This window comes from Pongo abelii, chromosome 23 (genome assembly GCF_028885655.2).
Source record: "Pongo abelii isolate AG06213 chromosome 23, NHGRI_mPonAbe1-v2.0_pri, whole genome shotgun sequence".
In the NCBI taxonomy this organism is placed as follows: Eukaryota; Metazoa; Chordata; class Mammalia; order Primates; family Hominidae; genus Pongo; species Pongo abelii.
In genome coordinates, this window is record NC_085929.1 from 24,996,241 (window position 1) to 25,017,401 (window position 21,161).

At 41.1% G+C, this 21,161-nt stretch overlaps 1 protein-coding gene across 1 annotated transcript in view; it reads left to right on the forward strand.

The window, feature by feature from the left end:
- Positions 1 to 5,850: 5,850 nt before the first annotated feature.
- Positions 5,851 to 21,161, forward strand: part of LOC100455180 (uncharacterized) — a 34,717-nt gene continuing 19,406 nt past the window's right edge. The window contains exons 1-3 of the mRNA XM_054543935.2: positions 5,851 to 5,904; positions 6,995 to 7,064; positions 9,403 to 9,447. Coding sequence (XP_054399910.2) covers positions 5,851 to 5,904; positions 6,995 to 7,064; positions 9,403 to 9,447 — 169 coding nt within the window. The remainder of the gene's footprint in view (positions 5,905 to 6,994; positions 7,065 to 9,402; positions 9,448 to 21,161) is intronic.

Sequence of the window (21,161 nt, forward strand, 5' to 3'; positions counted from 1 at the left end):
GAGCCTCTAGAAGATTATCAGTGGATATTTCAGCAGAAACTCTGCAGGCCAGAAGGTGGTGGGATGATACATTGAAAGTACTGAAAGAGTAAAGCCTGCCAACTGAGAATACTATATTTGACAAAACTGTCCTTCAAAAGTAAAGGAGAAATTATGACAGTCCCAGATAAATAAAAGCTGAAGGAGTTTATTACCACTAGACCTGACCAATAAGAAATAATAAAGGGGCTAGGCACAGTGGCTCACGTCTGTAATCCCAGCACTTTCGGGGGCCGAGGCAGGTGGATCACCTGAGGTCAGGTGTTCAAGACCAGCCTGACCAGCATGGCGAAACCCCATCTCTAATAAAAATACAAAAATTAGCTGGGTGTGGTGGCACGCACCTGTAATCCTAGCTACTCAGGAGGCTGAGGCAGGAGAATCACTTGAATCCGGGAGGTAGAGGTTGCAGTGAGCCGAGATCACACCACTGCAGTCCAGCCTGGGTGACAGAGCGAGACTCCATCTCAAAAAAAGAAAAAAGAAACAATAAAGGGAGTCCTTCAAGTTGATATGAAGGGATACTAGACAGTCGCTCAGCCTGATGAAAATATAAAGGTAAATACATAAAGATTAAAACCTGTATTATTGTAATTTTTGCTAATAACTCAATTTTTAATACTTTAATGGAATTTAAAGGACAAAAGCATAATAATTATAAATCTGTGTTAATGGATACAAAGTATATAAAGTTTAATTTGTGACATGAGTAGCTTAATAGTGGAGCAAAGATGTAAAGAGTAGAGTTTTTGTATGTGATTGAAGTTATCTGTTTAAAATAATAAGACAACTTTAAGATGTTCCACGTAATTCCCATAGTAACCACAAAGAAAATACCTACAGAATATATGCAAAAGGAAATGAGAAGGAAATCAAAGCATAGCACTACAAAAATCAACTATAACACAAAGGAAGACAATAAGGGAGGAAAGAAAGACAAAAATGCTCTAACACATACAGAAAACAATGATCAAAATGGTGGTAGTAAGTCCTTCCTAATCAATAATTTCTTTAATGTATATAGGTTAAACTCCCAATAAAAAGACATAAATTGGCGATTGGATTTAAAAAAACAGGATCCAACTATATATGCTGTCTACAAGAGACTCATTTGAAATCCAATATAAGTGGGTTGGAAAACGAGAGAATGGAGAATAATCCGTGCAAATAGTAACCAAAACAGATCAGGAATGGCTGTACAAGTTATGGCTGTACAAGTTGTTGGGGGTTATGTTACTGAAGAATGAACAGAGATGAGTAAGTGAAGGTGTTATGTAAAGGCATACTGTACTCAAAATGTGAAGACCTGCAGCAGATTTAAATTCCAACTCTTATTATAACTTTTTAAAAGATGGTGAAAATATCAAAATATAGATGAATCAAGTTTTAATGTACTGTATGATGGGTGGATGAGGCTGTCCATTGTACCGTTTGTTTGACTTCTCAGGTATGGTTTGGCAGTGCAAGAACTCTGTAACATTAACAAATTCAATAAAAAGTAAATATATGGAAAAAAATATATAGACAAAATGGATTTTAAGTAAAAAACTATTACAAGAGAGGGTTCTGGGAAGAAAGTGGAGTAGGAAGCACCAGGAATTCATCTCCCCACCTAGAAAATAATCACACTGGCAGAATCTGTCTAATATAACTATTTTGGAACTCTAGACTCTATCAAAGGAGGCTTGTAACCTCCAAAGGAAGGCTTAAACTATAATTTTTACTTAATTTTGGTCAATTTCAGCTCTTAGCTCAGCAGTGTCTACCCAATCCCCATGCCCCAGCTTCACGGCAAGAAGCTTTGCATGTGTTCCTGAGGCAGCTTGTAACAAGCTTGTGGGAACAATCGTGGGCAATAAGCACTCTGTCCTCCAAGTGTTAGGATCTGTGTTCTGGTTGTTGATTGCTACTTTTGATAATGGAAGTGCAAACACAGAGGCAGGGAGCCATTATTGCTCACAACTACCCACTCCATTGTTGCAAGCCCTTACCAGACTGAAGCAACTTCTGGAAGATATAAAAGGCCAGAACCCCATTTCCCTTCCCCTTCATTGTTCTCTTTTCCTTTTTTGGGAGCCAAACATTAAAGACTAGGACACTCAAAAGCAATGGCATACACACAGGAAATTAAAGTTACCACACATCCTTGGAGACAGGAGTGTGTGCCCAGGGAAAGGAGCAGCTTCAGACCTCAGAAGACCTTAAGTTTACAACTCAGGGCTGATCCTCAGCATGGAGACAACTTACAACAATGTAAAACATAACAAAACCCCAAAACAGCAAACCCTGAGGAAGAGGAGGGTCTCATCTCCAGAGTTACTGCATTATTAGATTCAAATGTCCAGTTTTCAATACAAAACACAAGGCATACAAAAAACAAGAAAATATGGTCTTTCAAAGGAAAAACAACAACAGAAACTGTTCCAGAGAAAGACCAGATGGTAACCTACTACACAAATACTTTAAAACAACTTTCTTAAAGATGTTCAAAGAACTAAAGGAAGATGTGGAGAAAGTCAGTAAAATGATGTGTAAACAAAATGGGAATATCAATAAAGAGATAGAAAACCTAAAAAGAAAAAAATAATAAATAAACTCTGAAGCTAAATGTGTAGTGATTGAAATAAAAGTTCACCAGAGGGATTCAAAGGCAGATTTGAGCAACAGCAGAAAGATTCAGTGAATTTGAAGATGGGACACTTGAAATGATCAAGTCAGAAGAACAGAAATAAAGACGATTGTTGAATAGCAAGCAGATATGCATTGTGGGAGTCCCAAAAGAAGAGAGGGAAAGGGGCAGAGAGATTATATGAAGAAATAATGGCTGAGGCCGAACACGGTGACTCACACCTGTAATCCCAGCACTTTGGGAGGCCAAGGTGGGTGGATCACAAGGTCAGGAGTTCGAGACCAACCTGGCCAATATGGTGAAACCCCATCTCCACTAAAAATACAAAATTAGCCGAGTGTGGTGGCGCATGCCTGTAATCCCAGCTACTTGGGAGGATGAGGCAGGAGAATCACTTGAACCCAGGAGGCAGAGGTTGCAGTGAGCCGAGATCACGCCACTGCTCTCCAGCCTAGGCAACAAGAGCAAAACTTGGCCTCAAAAAAAAAAAAAAAAAAAATCACACAATCAAAATTACTCCTTAACGAGGACAGACCATTTAGAGTTAACTGATTAAAATGACATTACTTTCTATAAACAAGTTTACAGATTCATTAGACATAAATATTCATCTTTATAAAATATGGCAAGTAACCCTAAAAATAATTTTAATATTAAAATCTGGGACTAGGATAGTCTAGTATCTGTTATCTCATATACCTTTTTTTCGAGTAATATTTTAAATGTTATGTTGTTGATTATTATATATTTTATCAACAAATTTTAAATATCTTTTAGAACAAGACAATATAATAATTAAACAATAATAATATGTATTTTTAACAGAATTCTGAATTAATTTTATTTATGTAGAAGAGCAACAGATGTTGAATAAACTAATCATAAATTACTCTATATTTTCTTTATATTCCATGCATATTAAGATTAAAAGTGTATAATTAAAAAATGATTATATACACATAAAAATTGTGATTTAAATAAATATGCATTTACTTATCAGTAGACGTATTCACAGTTAAGAGCTTGTATTATTTAAAAGAATTTGACACTCTACAAAACAGATTTTTTTCTCCAGTTAAACCTCAGAAGGTAAGTCAGCTATTACAAAAAGTATCCTACATACTTTTAGTATAAATAGTTGAAAGATTTATTTAAAACTAGGATGTCATACCTCACACTGCAGAGCTCTTGTTCCCATTTAACTTTTTGGTTCTCTAACTGCTATTTTATTTCTTTGGCTTCTGATAGTTCCTTTTTGTAGTACGCAAAACTTATTTTTCATTTGTTTCATTTTTGCTGTAAGTTGTTCACAGTGATATTTTTTAAGTTCCCTTGCTCTTTCACAAGAAGGAACTGCATCCAAGAATTTGGATAGGCTTGTTGAATCCGTCTCGAGGAGGAGATAGAAATAAAGCATATAGTCCTTTGGGATATAAAGGACTGCATATTTTAACAATCACTAATTCATACACTGAATATATATTGATTGCTTACCATGTGGAAGGCATTATACTAAGCTCTGCAGATTAAACAGAAAAAAAACTCTGCTCTTGTTTAGTTTAAAATGTACTGAAAAACAAAGCCCCAGAAAAGTGACAATTATAAATTCAGATAGATACTGTAAGAAAACAGATTGCTAAGAATTAGATCTACACTAGGCCCACGGAAAACTCCCCCAAGGAATGTATGGCTACACTGAGGAATGAAGATTGGAAAGGAAGCAGCTGAGCAAAGGAGGAAGGAAAGCATTTTAGCCAGTCTGTGGCATGTGCTGAAACGCTAGTGTGGTCTGCCTCTAGCCAAGAGAGTACAACAGGTACTGATTTTTCTTCTTAGCTAAAATAACTAAAAACAAAACACACAAAATACATTAAACGATTTTACAGTCAATGGACATTAGGCAAAGAAGATAATTATCCTTGAAAAACACACAAAAAAATGGAAAGCAAATCTTTTGAATGTTTCAGCTTCCTACCTTGACAGAGATTCCAAGACATGACACGGGAAGAAAAAAACTGAAGTAGGGTCTACCAGACTCCCTTGGTTACAGTGATGAAGCTTAGAGTTTGGTAAAACCAAAACAGACAGCCGCCTGGAACCAATTTTTCAACTGGGAACCTGATGTCCACCTGGTGCCTGATGTCCATTTGGAAACTGGAGTCCACCTGGGAACTGGCATACACCTAAGACATAGTGTCAACCTGGTGTTTGATGTCCAATGTTCACCGGGCTCCAGGTGGACACCGGGCCCCAGATGAAGGCCAGGTCCCTGGTGAACATCAGGCCCCCAGTGAACATCAGGCCTCAGGTGAATATCAGGCCCCAGGTGAACACCCAGGCCCCTGGTGAACATCAGGCAGTGAACATCAGGCCCCAGGTGAACATCAGGCCTCAGGTGAACATCAGGCCCCTGGTGAACATCAGGCCCCAGGTGAACATCAGGCCTCAGGTGAACATCAGGCCCCCAGTGAACATCAGGCCTCAGGTGAACATCAGGCCCCCGGTGAACATCAGGCCTCAGGTGAACATGAGGTCCCTGGTGAACAACCAGGCCCCAAGTGGAAACCGAAACCCTGGATGTCCAGGCATTAGGCCCCATGTGGACATCTAGGCCCCAGGAAGTCATCAGGCCCCAGTGGACACTCAGGCCCCAGGTGCACATTCAGTCCCAGGTTGACACCCAGACCTCCGGTGAACAGCAGGCCAAGGAGAATTCCAGGCCCCAGGTGAATAGCAGGCCCTAGGTGGACAGCAGGATCTAGGGGGACACAAGGCCCCCAGGTGGATACATAAGACCCTGGTGAACATCAGGCCCCACATGGACACCCAGGTCCTAGAAGGACACCAGGCCTGACGAGGACACGAAAATTCAAATAAACACTAGGCCCCAGGCTGAAATCAGGTCCAAGGAGGACACCAGACCTCAAGTGACAACCTGGCCCCAGGTGGCTATGTGGGCCCCAGCTGGATAGCAGGTACCAGATTGACATCCAGGGCCCAGGTAAACACTAGGCCCCAGAAGGATAACAGGCACAAGGTAGACATAGGCCCCAGGTGCACACCAGATCCTACACAGGTATCTAGGACCCAGGTGAACAACAGGCCCAAGGTGAAAATCCGGTCTCCAGGAGGGCACCTAGCCCCAGGCAGACACCAGGCCCTAAGAGAACACCAGGATACAAATGGACATCAGGTCTCAGGTGGACACCAGGCTCCAAGTGGACATCAGCCCCCAGGTGAGTATCAGGCCCCAGGTGAACACCCAGTCTCAAGGTAGACATCAGGCCCTAGGTAGACAGTAGCCACCGGGTGAACACTGTGCCCCAGGCAGACACCAGGTCTCAAGTAGACACCCAGTCCCCAGGTGGGCACCAGAGACCAGGCAGCCTGATGAGGCTCCAGGTGGACACCAGGCTGCAGGTGGTATCAGGCTCCCAGCTGATACCCAGGCCCCAGGGGAACACCCAGGCCCCAGGTAGACAGCAGGAAGCCAGTGCACCCCAGGCACCCAGGTAGATACTAGGCCCCTGGTGAACATCAGGCCTCAGCTTGACACCCAGGCCCCAGGGAAACACCCAGGCCCCATATGTCAGGTCATTAGGTCCCATATGGACAACTAGGCCCCAGGAAGTCATCAGGCCCTGGTAGACACTGAGACCCCAGGTGAATATCCAGTCCCAGGCTGACACACAGGCCTCAGGTGGACACCAGGCCCTAGGAGAACTCCAGGCCCCAGCTAAAGATCAATGCCCCAGGTGGATACCCAGGCCCTAGCTAACTACCAGGCCCCAGGATTCCATCAGGCTCCAGGTTTTCATCAGGCCCCAGGTGGATACTAAACTCTAGGTGGACATCAGCAAATGCCCAGGTCCCAGGTCAAAACCAGGCCCCTGATGAACACCCCGACCCCAGGTAAACATGAGGCTTCAGGTGGACACGTGACTCTAACTGGACATCAGGCCCCGGATGGACATCCGAACCCCATATGGATACCTAAACCCCTGGTGAACATCAAGTCCCAGGTGCACCTCTAGGTCCCAAGTAAACACCTAGGCCTCAGAAGTCCAGACATCAGGCCCCATGTGGAGATCCGGGTCCCAGGAAGTCCTCAGGCACCAGGAAACACTCAGGCCTCAGTTAGATATCTGGTCCCAAGTTGACACCCAGGGGCCTAATGTCCACCTGGAGCCTGGTATCCATCTAAAGCCTGCGGTCTGCCTGGGGCATTATTATGTCCCTTGAAGACTAAGTATCCAACTAGGGCCTGATTTTCACCTGAGGCCTGGGTATCTGCCTGAAGCCTTGGTATCCTCCTTGGGCCTAAAGTCCATCCGTGACATTCTGTCCAACTGGGGCCTGGGTGTAAACCTGGTGCCTGATGTATACCTCAAGTCCAGTGTGCACCCAGCTGGGACCTGATGGCCACCTGAGGCCATATATCCACCTGGAGCCAGGGTGTCCATTTGAGGCCTAATGTTTAGCAGGAATACCTAGGCCTCAGAAGTTCAGACATCAGGCCTCATGTGGAAATCCGGGTCCCAGAGAGTCCTCAGGCACCAGGAAATACTCATGCCTCAGTTGGATATTCGGTCCCATGTCAGGTGACAAAACAAGTCTTAACAAATATGAGAATATTAAAATAATACCAAGTGTCTTCTAAGAGCACCATGTAATAAAACAATAAATCAAAAATGGAAAGCAAACAGAAAAATTTGCAAATATATGGAAACCAAATGACACTCTCTTGAACAATCATGGAGTAAAAGAGAACATCAACAGCATATTTTTAAAATAGCTTGATACATACAAAAATGCAAAATAAAATGATCAGAATTTATGGAATGCTGCGAAAACATTATTAAGGGTTTATAGCACTGAACACCAACATTTTTTAAAAAGAAAGATCTGCATAAATCAATGCAACTCTACAACTCAAGGAACTAAAATAAACACAAAGTCAGCAAAAAAAAAAGGAAATAATACTGACTACAGCAAAAGTAAACAAGGTAGGGAGAAAAACAAATAGAAAAAAAAATGAAACCCAAAATTGGTTTTTTAAAAGATAAATGAAATTGACCAACCCTTATCTAAGATAGAAAGTTAGAATACTCAAATAAACAAAATCAGCAATTAAAGAGTAAATGTTGCACTGCATAACACAGAAATAAAAAAGATCACAGGGGATTATTATGAACAATTATATGCCAACAAATTGGATAACCTGGAAGACATGGATAAATTCCTAGAAACATACAATTTACCAAGACTAATTTAAGAAGAAATAGAAAGCCTGCACAAACCAATAAGAAAAAGATTAAATCTGCTCTCAAAGACTCTTCAACAAAGAATAGCACAGTACCAGATGGCTTCATGGGGAAAGTCTACCAAACATCCAAAGAACGATTATCAACTCCTTTTATACCCTTCAAAAGACAGAGGAACAAACACTGTCAAATTCATTTTGTGTAGCTTGATTCCAAAGCCAGGAAAAGGAAATGCAAGAAAAGAAAACTACAAACTATATCCCTGAACAGAGCTGGAGCCACCGCACTCTCTGTTCTCAAAATGTACTACATAGTTATAGTAATCAAAGTAGCGTGTTACTGGCACAATAAAAAGACACATAGGCCAATGGACAGAATAGAGGACCAAGAAACAAAACCACACCTTTACAGTTAACTGATCTTTGACACAGGTGTCAAGTACACACAATGGGGAAAGGACAATCTCTTGAATAAATCGTGTTGGGACAACTGGATATATACATGCAGAAGAATGAAATTAGACCCTTATTTCACCTTATCTTTCACAAAAATCAACTCAAAATACTTAATATACTTATGTCTTATACTTGAAACTGTAAAACTTCCAGAAGAAAACATGAAGAAAAACCATCTTGGCATTGGTCTTGGCAATAATTTTCTGGATATTACATGAAAACCACAGGCAACAAAAGCAAAAATAGGCAAATGAGACTACGTCAATCTAAAAATCTCCTGCATAGAAAAGGGAACAATCAACAAAACCACAAGGCGGCGGGGCCCAGTTGCTCACACCTGTAATCCCAGCACTTTGGGGGGCTAAGGTGGGCGGATCACAAGGTCAGGAGATCGAGACCATCCTGGCTAACACGGTGAAACCCCATCTCTACTAAAAAAAAAAAAAATACAAAAAATTAGCCAGGCGTGGTGGCGGGCACCTGTAGTCCCAGCTACTTGGGAGGCTGACACAGGAGAATAGCATGAACCCAGGAGGCGGAGCTTGCAGTGAGCCAAGATAGTGCCACTGCACTCCAGCCTGGGTGACAGAGTGAGACTCCGTCTCAAAAAAAAACAAAAAAAAAACAAAAAAAAACCCACAAGGAAATATAAAGAATGAGAAAAATATTTCCAAACCATATATCTGATAAGGAGTTAATATCCAAAATATATAAAGGATTTATGCAATTCAGTATCAAAAAAACTCAATTAAAAAATAGTCAAAAAGACTTAAATAAACACTTCTCAAAAGAATATATTCAGATGGTCAAAAAGCACATGAAAAGGTACTCAAAATCTCTAATCATTAGGGAGATGCAAACAAAACAAAAATTGAGACACCTCACACATGTTAGGATGACTATTACCAAAAAGACAAAAGACATCAAGCATTAGAGAGGATGTGGAGAAAAGGCAACCTTGTACACTGTTGGTATCCCATTTACAGGTACAGTCATCAGAGCTGATCAAATTCAGTGAAAAAAGAAAACAAAACAGGAATCTTGAGTCCTTTTGAACCAGGTATTTATAGTTTTAGTTTTTTTTAATCATGAAATATAATTTTTTTTAGTTGTAGTACCTTTAATATCTGATATGAACAATCTCACACAAGGAGAAAATAGTAAATTACATCTAGCAAACCACCACTGATAAAAGAGAATAAAATTGTACCATGTCAGGCTTATAGAATAAAAACACGGTTGCCATGAACATTATGAATACAGTAGGTGTGAGATAAGCTACTGCATTTTTATTCTTACCGTCACGGCTGTGGGGCAGGAGTAAGAATTCTCCATTGTCAGACATGTATCTGATCCCCTAATCCTGGAGACAAAAATCTGTGCTGGTCGTGATACCCGCAGTGAGTGGTGCCCAGTATGACTCCGCAGTGGCAGTATCAGGTGTGCATTCCTCAGTGGGGTCCCTGCCAGGGTGGTTATGCTCAGAATTCAGTTAAGTGTGCTAGGCTTCTTGGTTAAGTATTGATGGTGGAAAGTGTGTTTGTTTTAAGCTTAGGCAATATTTCAATATCACAGCCCGTAGTTTTTCCACAGCTCACCACCAGGTGGGCTGGGCGCGGTGGCTCACGCCTGTAATCCCAGCACTTTGGGAGGCCGAGGCAGGCGGATCACGAGGTCAGGAGATCGAGACCATCCTGGCTAACAGGGTGAAACCCTGTCTCTACTAAAAAAAAAAAAATACAAAAAATTAGCTGGGCGTGGTGGCGGGCGCCTGTAGTCCCAGCTACTCGGGAGGCTGAGGCAGGAGAATGGGGTGAACCCGGGAGGCAGAGCTTGCAGTGAGCCCAGATTGGGCTACTGCACTCCAGCCTGGGCGACAGAGCAAGTCTCCCTCAAAAAAAAAAAAGAAAAAAGAAAAAAGAACCACCAGGTGATAAGCTGCTCTCCTTTGAAGGCTTTCATAACAACTTTTTCACCTTTTGCCTGTGTATCAGCTTTTCCTGCCTAATAAATCACCTCTAAAACTTTGTGTTTTAAAACACCTAAAATTGATTTATTAATAGCTCACAATTCTGTCACTCCGCTGGGTGGTTCTTTGGGCGGCCTAGGATATGCTCGTTCATGTGCCTCTATCTAGTTGGCTTCCAGAGCAGCTCAGAGTTGGTTGCTCAAGGGGGCCTTACCTGGGGTGGCTGCTCCAGGCTCCACGGGTCTCTCATCACCCCCGGGCTAGGCTGGAATTGTTCCTATGGTCTCAGAAGGCTTCAAAAGTTGTCTCTGAATAATGAAATCTCCCAGGTTTTCTGGCCTGGTCTCCATCTTCTACTGTTACTGGAAGATTGCAAAGAGGCCATAGCTTCCGTAAAGACGACCTGCAAGCAGGACGCCACCATTCCTAGTCGCTACCCCTGGGATTCCCTTATCTGACCTAGAGGACCCAGCCTCGCGTAAACGCTGACCCTGAGCATGCGCAGGCAGTAACACAGCCTCGCCCGCGCCGATCTCCCTGCCCGCTGCGGCGCCCAAACGGGAATGACTGTGCTCATTTTTCAGTTGAAAAATAAAATCTAAGTTTCAGTGAGGTTGGAATTTGTTCAGCGCGATTGTTTCAAAATGTAGAGAAGTTCTCCACAATAGATCTTTTCTGAAGTCATGAGCTCTCTTCATAATGACATGTTGAAAAATAATATCTAGGCCGGGCGCGGTGGCTCACGCCTGTAATCCCAGCACTTTGGGAGGCCGAGGCGGGCGGACCATGAGGTCAGGAGATCGAGACCATCCTGGCTAACCCAGCGAAACCCCGTCTCTACTAAAAATGCAAAAAAAAAAAAAAGAAAAGAAAAAGAAAAATAACATCTATTGAAAAAAAATGTGTCAAGGAAGACATGAGGAATTTGTTTCCATCCGAGGTAAACATAGTGAATACAATCACAAAAGCCATTGATGACAAATGACAACAGGGCCCCTCCCCAGGTCGGCTCTGCCCCGGGATTGATTGTCCCTGTACCAGCAGTAGAGACTTACAGTTATTTATGGATGACAGATAATTTCATTGGCTTTATGCTTACTGAAATCTCTGATCTGATTTTAACTCTGAATTTAAAAATAAAGAAGTGTTCCCCCAACCTCTCCTCAATCTGTCAAAATCCTCAGGCTTTTGTTGGAAATTCACTATCCTGTGCTTTTAGAAGGGACATTTAAGTTTGGAACACGTGGTATAGCACAAGCACCCATCAATCACCACAGAGGCTGGCTGTGGAGCCAAGCGTCCTTCCGCTGTTGGGTCATGGGGAGGGCGCACGGAAGGTGCCAGGGCTCCAGGGAATAAATAGGCTGGGGGAAGAGAGGAGTGGAGAGGGAGTTGTCGGACGGCTTGGAGTAATGACCGCTTTCTCACTGGAAAACAATATTTTAACATTTTAACACCAGTATGACTCCACTAGTATGAATCAGTTAAGTTTTAAGATTTTGTGAGTTCATTAAGAGCAGAGACTGTTTTATTGTTCATTAAACATCACAGTTCCACAAGCCTTTATGTGCAATTCTGAAATCTAAAAACTTGAAGAAAACAAAAATTGTCTCTATAACTTCTCTGGCTGCAAAAGCTGGTTTATTTTGACTGGAGACCATTTATAAACTTTATTATTCCTAAGTGAATAGTCATGATTTTCGTCGTGACACATTAATGTGTTTGATTATAGGATACTCAGGATATAGGATTATAGGATACTCAGGGTCCCCCTGGGGAGTATTTTGTAATAGAAGATGCATGCACTGTTTTACTTTCCTAAAATTTGAAAAAAATTGCATTCAGAAGCACATCCGCTCCCAAAGGTTTTGATAAAGGATCGTATACAGATACCACCAGCTTGGTGTGTGCTCTGGGGCAGAGTGAATGGGTAGTCAACAAATACTATGTTGTTCAGTGAAACTGACTATGTGCCTATGTAGTGTTTTTGGGTTTTTTTTGTTTTTTGGTTTTTTTTTTTGAGACGGAGTCTCGCTCTGTCGCCCAGGCCGGAGTGCAGTGGGGTGATCTCGGCTCACTGCAAGCTCCGCCTCCCGGGTTCATGCCATTCTCCTGCCTCAGCCTCCCCAGTAGCTGGTACTACAGGCGCCCGCCGCCATGCCTGGCTAATTTTTTGTATTTTTATTAGAGAGGGGGTTTCACTGTGTTAGCCAGGATGGTCTCGATCTCCTGACCTTGTGATCTGATCCGCCCGTCTTGGTCTCCCAAAGTGCTGGAATTACAAACGTGAACCCCCGCGCCCGGCCACATTTGCGTATAGCCACAAACAGTTTGTGTTATGATATGTGCTTTTAGAGTTCCCATAAATTATATCATATTTTACATAAAATTTTGCATTTGCTGTTTTCAGTCAACATTATTTTCCATGTTGATCCATATAAATTCAGACGATTAATTTTAACTGATGTATAGTTTTACGCTGTATGCACATACCACGATTCACTTTTCCATTTTCCTAGTAATGAGCTTTAAGTTTATTTCCAATTTTTAGCTATTACCAGTAATGATTCAACAAACTCCTTTGGACATCTCTTCTGCAAATGTGTATGTACTCTCTTGGGAAAGGTTTACCTTGTGGAATTTCTAGTGTGTATGTGTATGTGTGTGGATATATATATATATATATATATACATATGTACATATTTTCAACTTTACCATATATTTCCAAAAAACTCTCCAAAGTGGCAGATTCAAACTCCCCTTCGCAATATATAAATTCATGGTTCCTAAAGCCCTTGGCATAGTTTTGTGTTTTTATAGAAAAAGGCATAAAGTCTTATTGCTGTTAAATTGTACCTTGCTCTTTTAAATTGTCTTTTCACAATAATTCACTGTTTATCATCTGTTGTGAATATTGTGTAGTAGTTCTTAATCATTTTTTCTACTAAATTATTTATTTTATATCATTAATTTGTAGAAATCCTCTTTATATAATTGATATTATACTTTTCAATTATATATTTTGTAAATATTTTACACAATTTTCTGGCTTGCATTTAACCTTTATTTAGGATGCCTAGGATTTTTCATTTTAATACAGTCTAATTTATTTTTCTTTTCTTTTCTTCTTCATGCATTCTGGCATTTGATTAATAAGCCATTTGTTGCCCAACGTCATTAGTTCTCTGTATATACTTTTAAATATTTTAAACATTTAATATTCATAAGTAATTTCACAAATAGTTTAAGATTTGAGTCTTTAACCTAAATCGATACAGGATTTTGTGATATGCTGTAATATACAGATTTTTATTTATATATGGATAAAAATTTGTATATTTGTTCTGACATCATTTATTGAATAGTATAATTTTTCTACTGACTTTTAGTATCATATCTTCCATTACAAGTCCAATGTATTCAGCATATCTATGGATCTATTTCTTGGTGCTTCCATTTTTTCCCATTGTTTAACAGTGTATCATTGAGCCAAAGCAAACCATTTTAATTATTATAATTAAAACACATTTAAATATTGATAGGCTATTATTCTTCAAAATAACTTTGGTTCTTCCTTTCCATTGATTATTTTAATATGACTTTTCCAATCAAGTTCTAAGAAAATACTGGTGGTATATTTATTGAAATAACTTTAATAAAATTAAATGAAAAATCATGTATTTGTTTTCTGAATTAATTCTTAGATACATTAATGTTTTATGTTACCATGAATGTGATATTAGAATACAATATTTTTAATTGGTTGCTACTGTTTATAAGAATTTCATTTTCTTTTTACTTTGCCTTCATATCTGAAAACCTTGCTGATTTGATTAGTGCATCCACAAATTTTCTTTGATTTTCTACGGGTAATTTAAAAATCTCCGCACAAAGAGGTTGCAGTGAGCCAAGATCGCGCCACTGCACTCCAGCCTGGGCGACAGAGTGAGACACCCTCTCACAAAAACAAATAAACAAACAAACAAACAGAAACTCCACACAATGACAACGTATGTGTTTTCTTTTTTTCTTCCTCTTTCTATAATATTTCTTTGTCCTATCTTAACTGAACTGGCCAGAAACCCCAGGACAATGATAAATACAAGCAGTGTCAACAGACATCTCATTCTCTTTCCTAGCTTTTATAAAAAATAGTGATTATGCTTCAACATTACATATGGTGGTGTTGATGGTTTTGTTATAGATAAGCTTATCAGGTTAAGAAATTTGTCTGCTTTTCCTAGTTTGGTATAAAGATTTTAATATAAGTGAATGTTGTATTTTATCATCTTATTTTTTTCCTACATCTGCTAAGGTAATCCTGTGTTTTCCCTTTTTCAATCTCCTAATGTGGAGATTAAATGAAGGCATTAAAATACCTTCTATTGTTAAAACATTCTTGCAACGCTGTATAGAACCAATGCCTTTGTTCTGTATTGCTGATGGATTTTTGAAAAATATATAGGTGGACTTAGTTTTCTAAGGGGAATAGAATTTCTAATATATTTGAAAGATTTTGCATCTATGTTCTGAAGGACATTGGTGTGTCGTTTCTATACCAGCTGGCTACGAGAGGAGCCGACTGAAAGTCACACTGCTGGAGGAGGGGAGAGGTGACTCTTCTCCTGTTTCTGGTGTTTGTAGCCATCTCCAGTGGTGGCTGCAGTGATAATAATGCTGCAGTGCTGACAGTTCTGGAAGGAGTAACAACAGTGATTTCAGCAGCAGCAGTATTGTGGGATCCCCACGATGGAGCAGTGGAAATAATTCTGGAAGCAATGACAACATCAGCTGTGGCTGTAGCAGCTGAGATGTGAGTGCTCATGGTGGCAGCTTCAAGGACAGTAGTGATGGTCCAGTGGCGCCCAGACCTAGAAGTGCACATTTCCTCAGCACTGGCTCCAGACGCTGAGCTTGGACAGCTGACGCCTTGGATCATCTGCCACTGATCTCTGGTCAACACTTTTATCACCCAACACAAAAGAAGCAGAGATTTATCAAGTTACTTAAACAACCTGACCCTTTCATCTTTTGCTGCACATACTCTTGTAATTGATCTCTCCATGAATTGTTTTCTGTTTAAAATATCTAGAATGTTTTCTGCTTCCTGACTTAACTCTAATATTGTATAGGTACTAGAAATGGTTCTAGAAATAGATCTTTACAGATGAGAATCTGGAAGTGGTTTGCTGACCTGTTTTAGTCTGAATGAAATCCTGACCTTCTTGTCAGGAGGAGACAGAAACCTGATCATCTGTAGTGTACGGTGGTATCATGATTACTGAAATCATCAAATGTGGTTATTGGGAATGATGTGTTTTTTAAAGTGGTATATGAGAGGTAAAATTGCTATTGTAGTTGACTGTTGCAGTTATAATATTATCAGCATGGTCAGTAAGGGTGCAATGGAGTCGGCAGGTTCGGTGGCTCACGCCTGTAATCCCAGTACTTCGGGAGGCCGAGGCGGGCCGATCACGAGGTCAGGAGATTGAGACCGTCCTGGCAAAATACAAAAAATTAGCCGGGCGTGGCGGCACACACCTGTAGTCTCAGCTACTCGGGAGGCTGAGGCAGGAGACTGGCATGAACCTGGGAGGTGGAGCTTGCAGTGAGCCGAGATAGTGCCACTGCACTCCAGCCTGGGCGACAGAGCAAGACTCCGTCTCAAAAAAAAAAAAAAAAAAAAAAAAAAAAGAGTGCAATGGAAAGCTGGTAGAAAATGCACATTGTTTAAAGACCAAAACAACCACACTATTTTGCTAATTCCTATCAGCTAAAGCCTAGAGAATATATGAGGCATAGATTTACATGGTGTTTGACTAAGGCATGCAGAATATAATCTTGACATAGGCTAAGTTTATCAACATGGATACATAGAGATTCTGAAGTTAAAATCTTAGCCCAAGAAGTTAGAAGGGGTGCTCAAGTTTGTTTGTCTGACAGAAACTGTGAATCCACGCTGGCCTGCTTATTTTGAGGTTGTGTTGCCAGAGCTTTCCTAGCATAATAAAGAGAGGTGCATACAAAAGAATAGGAATAGTAGGAGGTGTAGATAAAAATATCAGGTGTGATCCACATGCCAAGCTGACCCCCACTGTGTCCCACAGGAAGGCCCAGAAGATGTTTCTCTAAGAAATTAAGGATTCATTTGTTGGGGAGGGCTGCTGGCGTGCTTGAAAAGTACAGTGATGGCTGAATTTTGTGGGCTTGGGGAGATTGTGGTTTCTCTGATTTCAAGGGGAATGATGTGATCCTAGAGTTGCAAAGAACAAGTGACAGTGGAGGCACTTATTCTTTGTGATTGCACTAGAGACAAGGAAGACACAACTAGAATAATGGGTAGCAGGAGTGGCCAACAGAATATCTGACTGTTAGGGATCTTTGATGAAGGCTGATTCTCAGGGAGTGAACTAGATCAGTGACCAACTATTTGTCTTTATATAACTGGGTAATGTGGAGGGATTCTAATAAAGGGACTACTTACAGCACAGCAGGAAAGACACAAAGAAACCAGACAGAAGAGTGTAAGTAGTAAGCGGCAAAGCAGTCACCTGACTAGAGACAGTGCCAGCTTGCCAAGAAGGCACCAGACAGAAGCTGTGATTTTCAGCAAAGGGACACAGTCTGCCTGTACTGACCCTGCAGGGGCAGAGGTGGGGGATAAACACACTCTTCTCTCACCTATCTTCTGCCACCCCCTCCATTAGCTGAACCCCAATAAAAGCATGAGGGTAAGGGAGATCTCTGAAGTATCCAATTCAGGTGAGCCTCCTAAGGAACAAAGCAAAATGCAGAAAAATTAAGAGTGGGTCTAGGGAATAAAATAGAGATGTGCACCAGAGTATGCTGATGTGTCTGGGAAAGAATATACAAATACTTTTGAAATTACTAGACAATAAACCTGAGATGACACTAATACAGGTAAATTTCATTTAATGGTAATATATTCCAAGAAATGCATCATTAGGTGACTTTGTGGCTGTGCGGACACCAGAGTGTACTTTATACAAACCTAGACAGTATAGCCTACTACATACCTAGGCTATATCGTACAGCCTATTGCTCCTGGGCTACACACCTGTGCAGCATGTCACTGTGCTGAATATAGTAGGCCAGTGGTCCCTAACACCTAAGCCATGGACCAGCACCGGTTCGTGTCCTGTTAGGAACTGGGCACAAAGCCGGAGATGAGTGGCTGGCCAGCCGAGCATTACTGCCTGAGCTCTGCCTCCTGTCAGATCAGCAGCAGCATTAGATCTTCACAGGAGTGCAAACCCTATTGTGAACTGCACACACAAGGGATCTAGGTTGTGCGCTCCTTATAAGAATCTAACTAGGCTGGGTGCTGTGGCTCACGCCTGTAATCCCAACACTCTGGGAAGCCAAGGCAGGTGGATCACAAGGTCAAGACAATCCTGGCCAACATGGAAACCCCGTCTCTACTGAAAATACAAAAATTAGCTGGGTGTGGTGGTGCATGCCTGTAGTCCCAGCTACTCAGGGGGCTGAGGCAGGAGAATCTCTTGAACCCGGGAGGCGGAGGTTGCAGTGAGCCAAGATTGTGCAACTGCACTCCAGCCTGGTGACAGTGGGAGACTCAGTCTCAAAAAAAAGAAAAAAAAAAAAAATCTAACTAATGCCCGATGAGCTGAGGTGGAACAGTTTCATCCCAAAGCCATACCCACTCCATGGAAAAATTATCTTTCACAGAACCAGTCCCTGGTGTCAAAACTTTGGGGACCACTGCTCTAGGCAATTATATCACAATAGTAATATCTAAACATGGAAAAGATACAGTAAAAACACAGTACATTGGGAGACCGAGGCGGGCGGATCACCTGAGGTCAGAAGTTCAACACCAGCCTGACCAACATGGAGAAACTCCATCTGTACTAAAAATACAAAATTAGCTGGGCGTGCTGGCGTGGGCCTGTAATCCCAGCTACTCAAGAGGCTGAGGCAGGAGAATCACTTGAACCTCGGAGGCAGAGGTTGCAGTGAGCCAAGATCGTGCCATTGCACTCCAGCCTGGGCAACAAAGTAAAACTCCTTCTCAAAAAAAAGAAAGGAAAAAAAAAAATATGTATATTACAAAAGTTAAAGAGAGTGGTACACCAGTATAGGACACTTACCAGGAACAGAGGGTGCAGGACTGGCAGTTGCTCTGATGAATCAGTAAGTACTTGGTGAGTGAATGTGAAGGCTTAGGACATTACTGTACATCACTATAGACTTTATATGCACTGTACACTTAGGCTACACTAAATGTATTTAAAATTTTTCTTTCTTTAACAAGTTCATCTTAGCTTATCATAACTTTATTTTATAAACTTAATTTTTTAAACTTTTTGATTCTTTTATAATAACACATCTTAAAACAAAAACACATTGAACAGCTGTACAGAAATACTTTATGTCCTTATTCTATAAGCTTTATTTATTTTTATTTTTTATGTTTTAAACTTTTTTGTTAAAAACTAAGATACAAACACACACACTAGCTTAGCCCCGTAAGGGTCAGGATAATCAATATCACTGTCTTCCATCTCCAAATCTTGTCCCAGTGAAAGGTCTTCAGGGTCTTCAGGGACAATAACATCCACGCAGCTGCCATCTCGTATGATAACAAGGATTTCTTCTGGAAGAACTCCTGAAAGGCCTTCCTGAGGCTGTTTTATAGTTATTTTTTTTTTATGAGTAAAAGTACTACACTCTAAAATACGAATAAAAAGGTATAGTATTGTAAATACTGTTGATCCTTGAACAGTGCAAGGGTTAGGTCACCAGCTCCTGTGCAGCTGAAAATCCATATATAACTCTGGGCTATCCCCAAACTTAACTACTAATAGTCTATTCTTAACTGCAAGCTTTGCTGATCAAATAAACAATTAATGCATACTTTGTTAATTATATACTGTATTCTTATAATAAAGTAAGGGAAAAGAAAATTCTATTAAGAAAATCATAAGGAGAAAAAAATATGTTTACTATTCATTAAGTGAAAGTGGAATCATAAAGGTCTTCGCCTGTGTATTCATGTTGAGCAGCCTGAGGAAGAGGAAGAAGAGGAGAAGTTGGTCCTGTTGTCTCAGGGGTGGGAGAAGCAGAGGAAAATTTGCATATAAGTGAACTTGTGCATTTCAAATCCATGCTGTTCAAAGATCAACTGTACATAAACTAGTCACATGGTCATTTATTATCATTACCAAGTATGACACACAGTACATAATTAGATGTGCTAACCTTTAATGCCACTGACAAATGTAGTGGGTTTGCTTATACCAGCCTCACCGCAGACACATGAGCAATGCGTCGTGCTATGATGTCATCATGGCCACAGTGTTACTAGATGGTAAGAATTTTTTTTCAGCTCTGTTATCTTAAGCGACCACCATTGTATGCAGTGTAGCATTTACCAAAAAACCATTATGCAACACAGGACCATATTTGGGGCTTTTAGTGTTCCCTGTTCCCAAGATCCTTCTATTCAAAATGTGAGCTCATGCATGCTTTAAAATTTGTGATGGTATGCAGTGGACACATGGGGGATTGAGATATTTTTCTCTTTACTTTTGAATAGTTTGTTTTTGTTTTTTTTTTTTGAGATGAAGTCTCGCTCTGTCGCCCAGGCTGGAGTGCAGTGGCGCGATCTCGGCTCACTGCAACCTCGCAAGCTCTGCCTCCCGGGTTCATGCCATTCTCCTGCCTCAGCCTCCTGAGTAGCTGGGACTACAGGCGCCCACCACCAGACCCAGCTAATTTTTTTTTTTTTTTTTTTTTTTTTTGAGACAGAGTCTCACTCTGTCGCCCAGGCTGGAGTGCATTGGCGCGATCTCTGCTCACTACAAGCTCCGCCTCCTGGGTTCAAGCCATTCCCCTGCCTCACCCTCTCCGAGTAGCTGGAACTACAGGAGCCCACCACCACACCCGGCTAATTTTTTTTTGTATTTTCAGTAGAGACGGAGTTTCACCATGTTCTCCATCTCCTGACCTCGTGATCCGCCCGCCTCGGCCTCCCAAAGTGCAGGGATTACAAGCGTGAGCCACCGCGCCCGGCCGGCCCAGCTAATTTTTTATATTTTTAGTCGAGATTGGATTTCACTGTATTAGCCACCATGTTCTTGATCTCCTGACCTCGTGATCCGCCCGCCTTGGCCTTCCAAAGTGCTGGGATTACAGGCGTGAGCCACCACGCCCGGCGGAGGATGACTTCTTAAAATAGACACAAAGTATGAAAATACTTGTATCCCAAGTAAATTCTCATTAGACGGAATCCACTAAAGAGGTGTAATCATATGCATACAATGACATGTTATATAATAGATGTTAGTCAGCTGATACTTGTTCAATGGGCTCATGGACAAATGCACATGATATTAAGGATAGAAGGTATTCACGACTTTACATAATCAAATTGTATCTGGACCAAGGTAGAACAACTCTAAGGCTAATATGACAGCCTTCCCTCAGGGGCCACCCAGTCAACTTGCAGATTGACAACATTGAAACCCATCCCTCAGGGATTTTGTTCTCACTGAAGTAGACACTTATTCTGGGTACGAACTCACCCTTTACATTTGCAATTGTTCTGCTGGTACTACCATGCGTGAACTTAAATAATTTGTTATTCACCATCATGATATCCCATACAACATTGTTTTTGACTAAGGAATTCATTTCACTGCAAAAAATATATATATATATATGGTACTAGGCTCATATTTGTGCAATTCATTGGATTTACCACATAATCCCCATCACCTAGAAGAACCTGACATGATGGAATGGAATCATGTAACTCAGT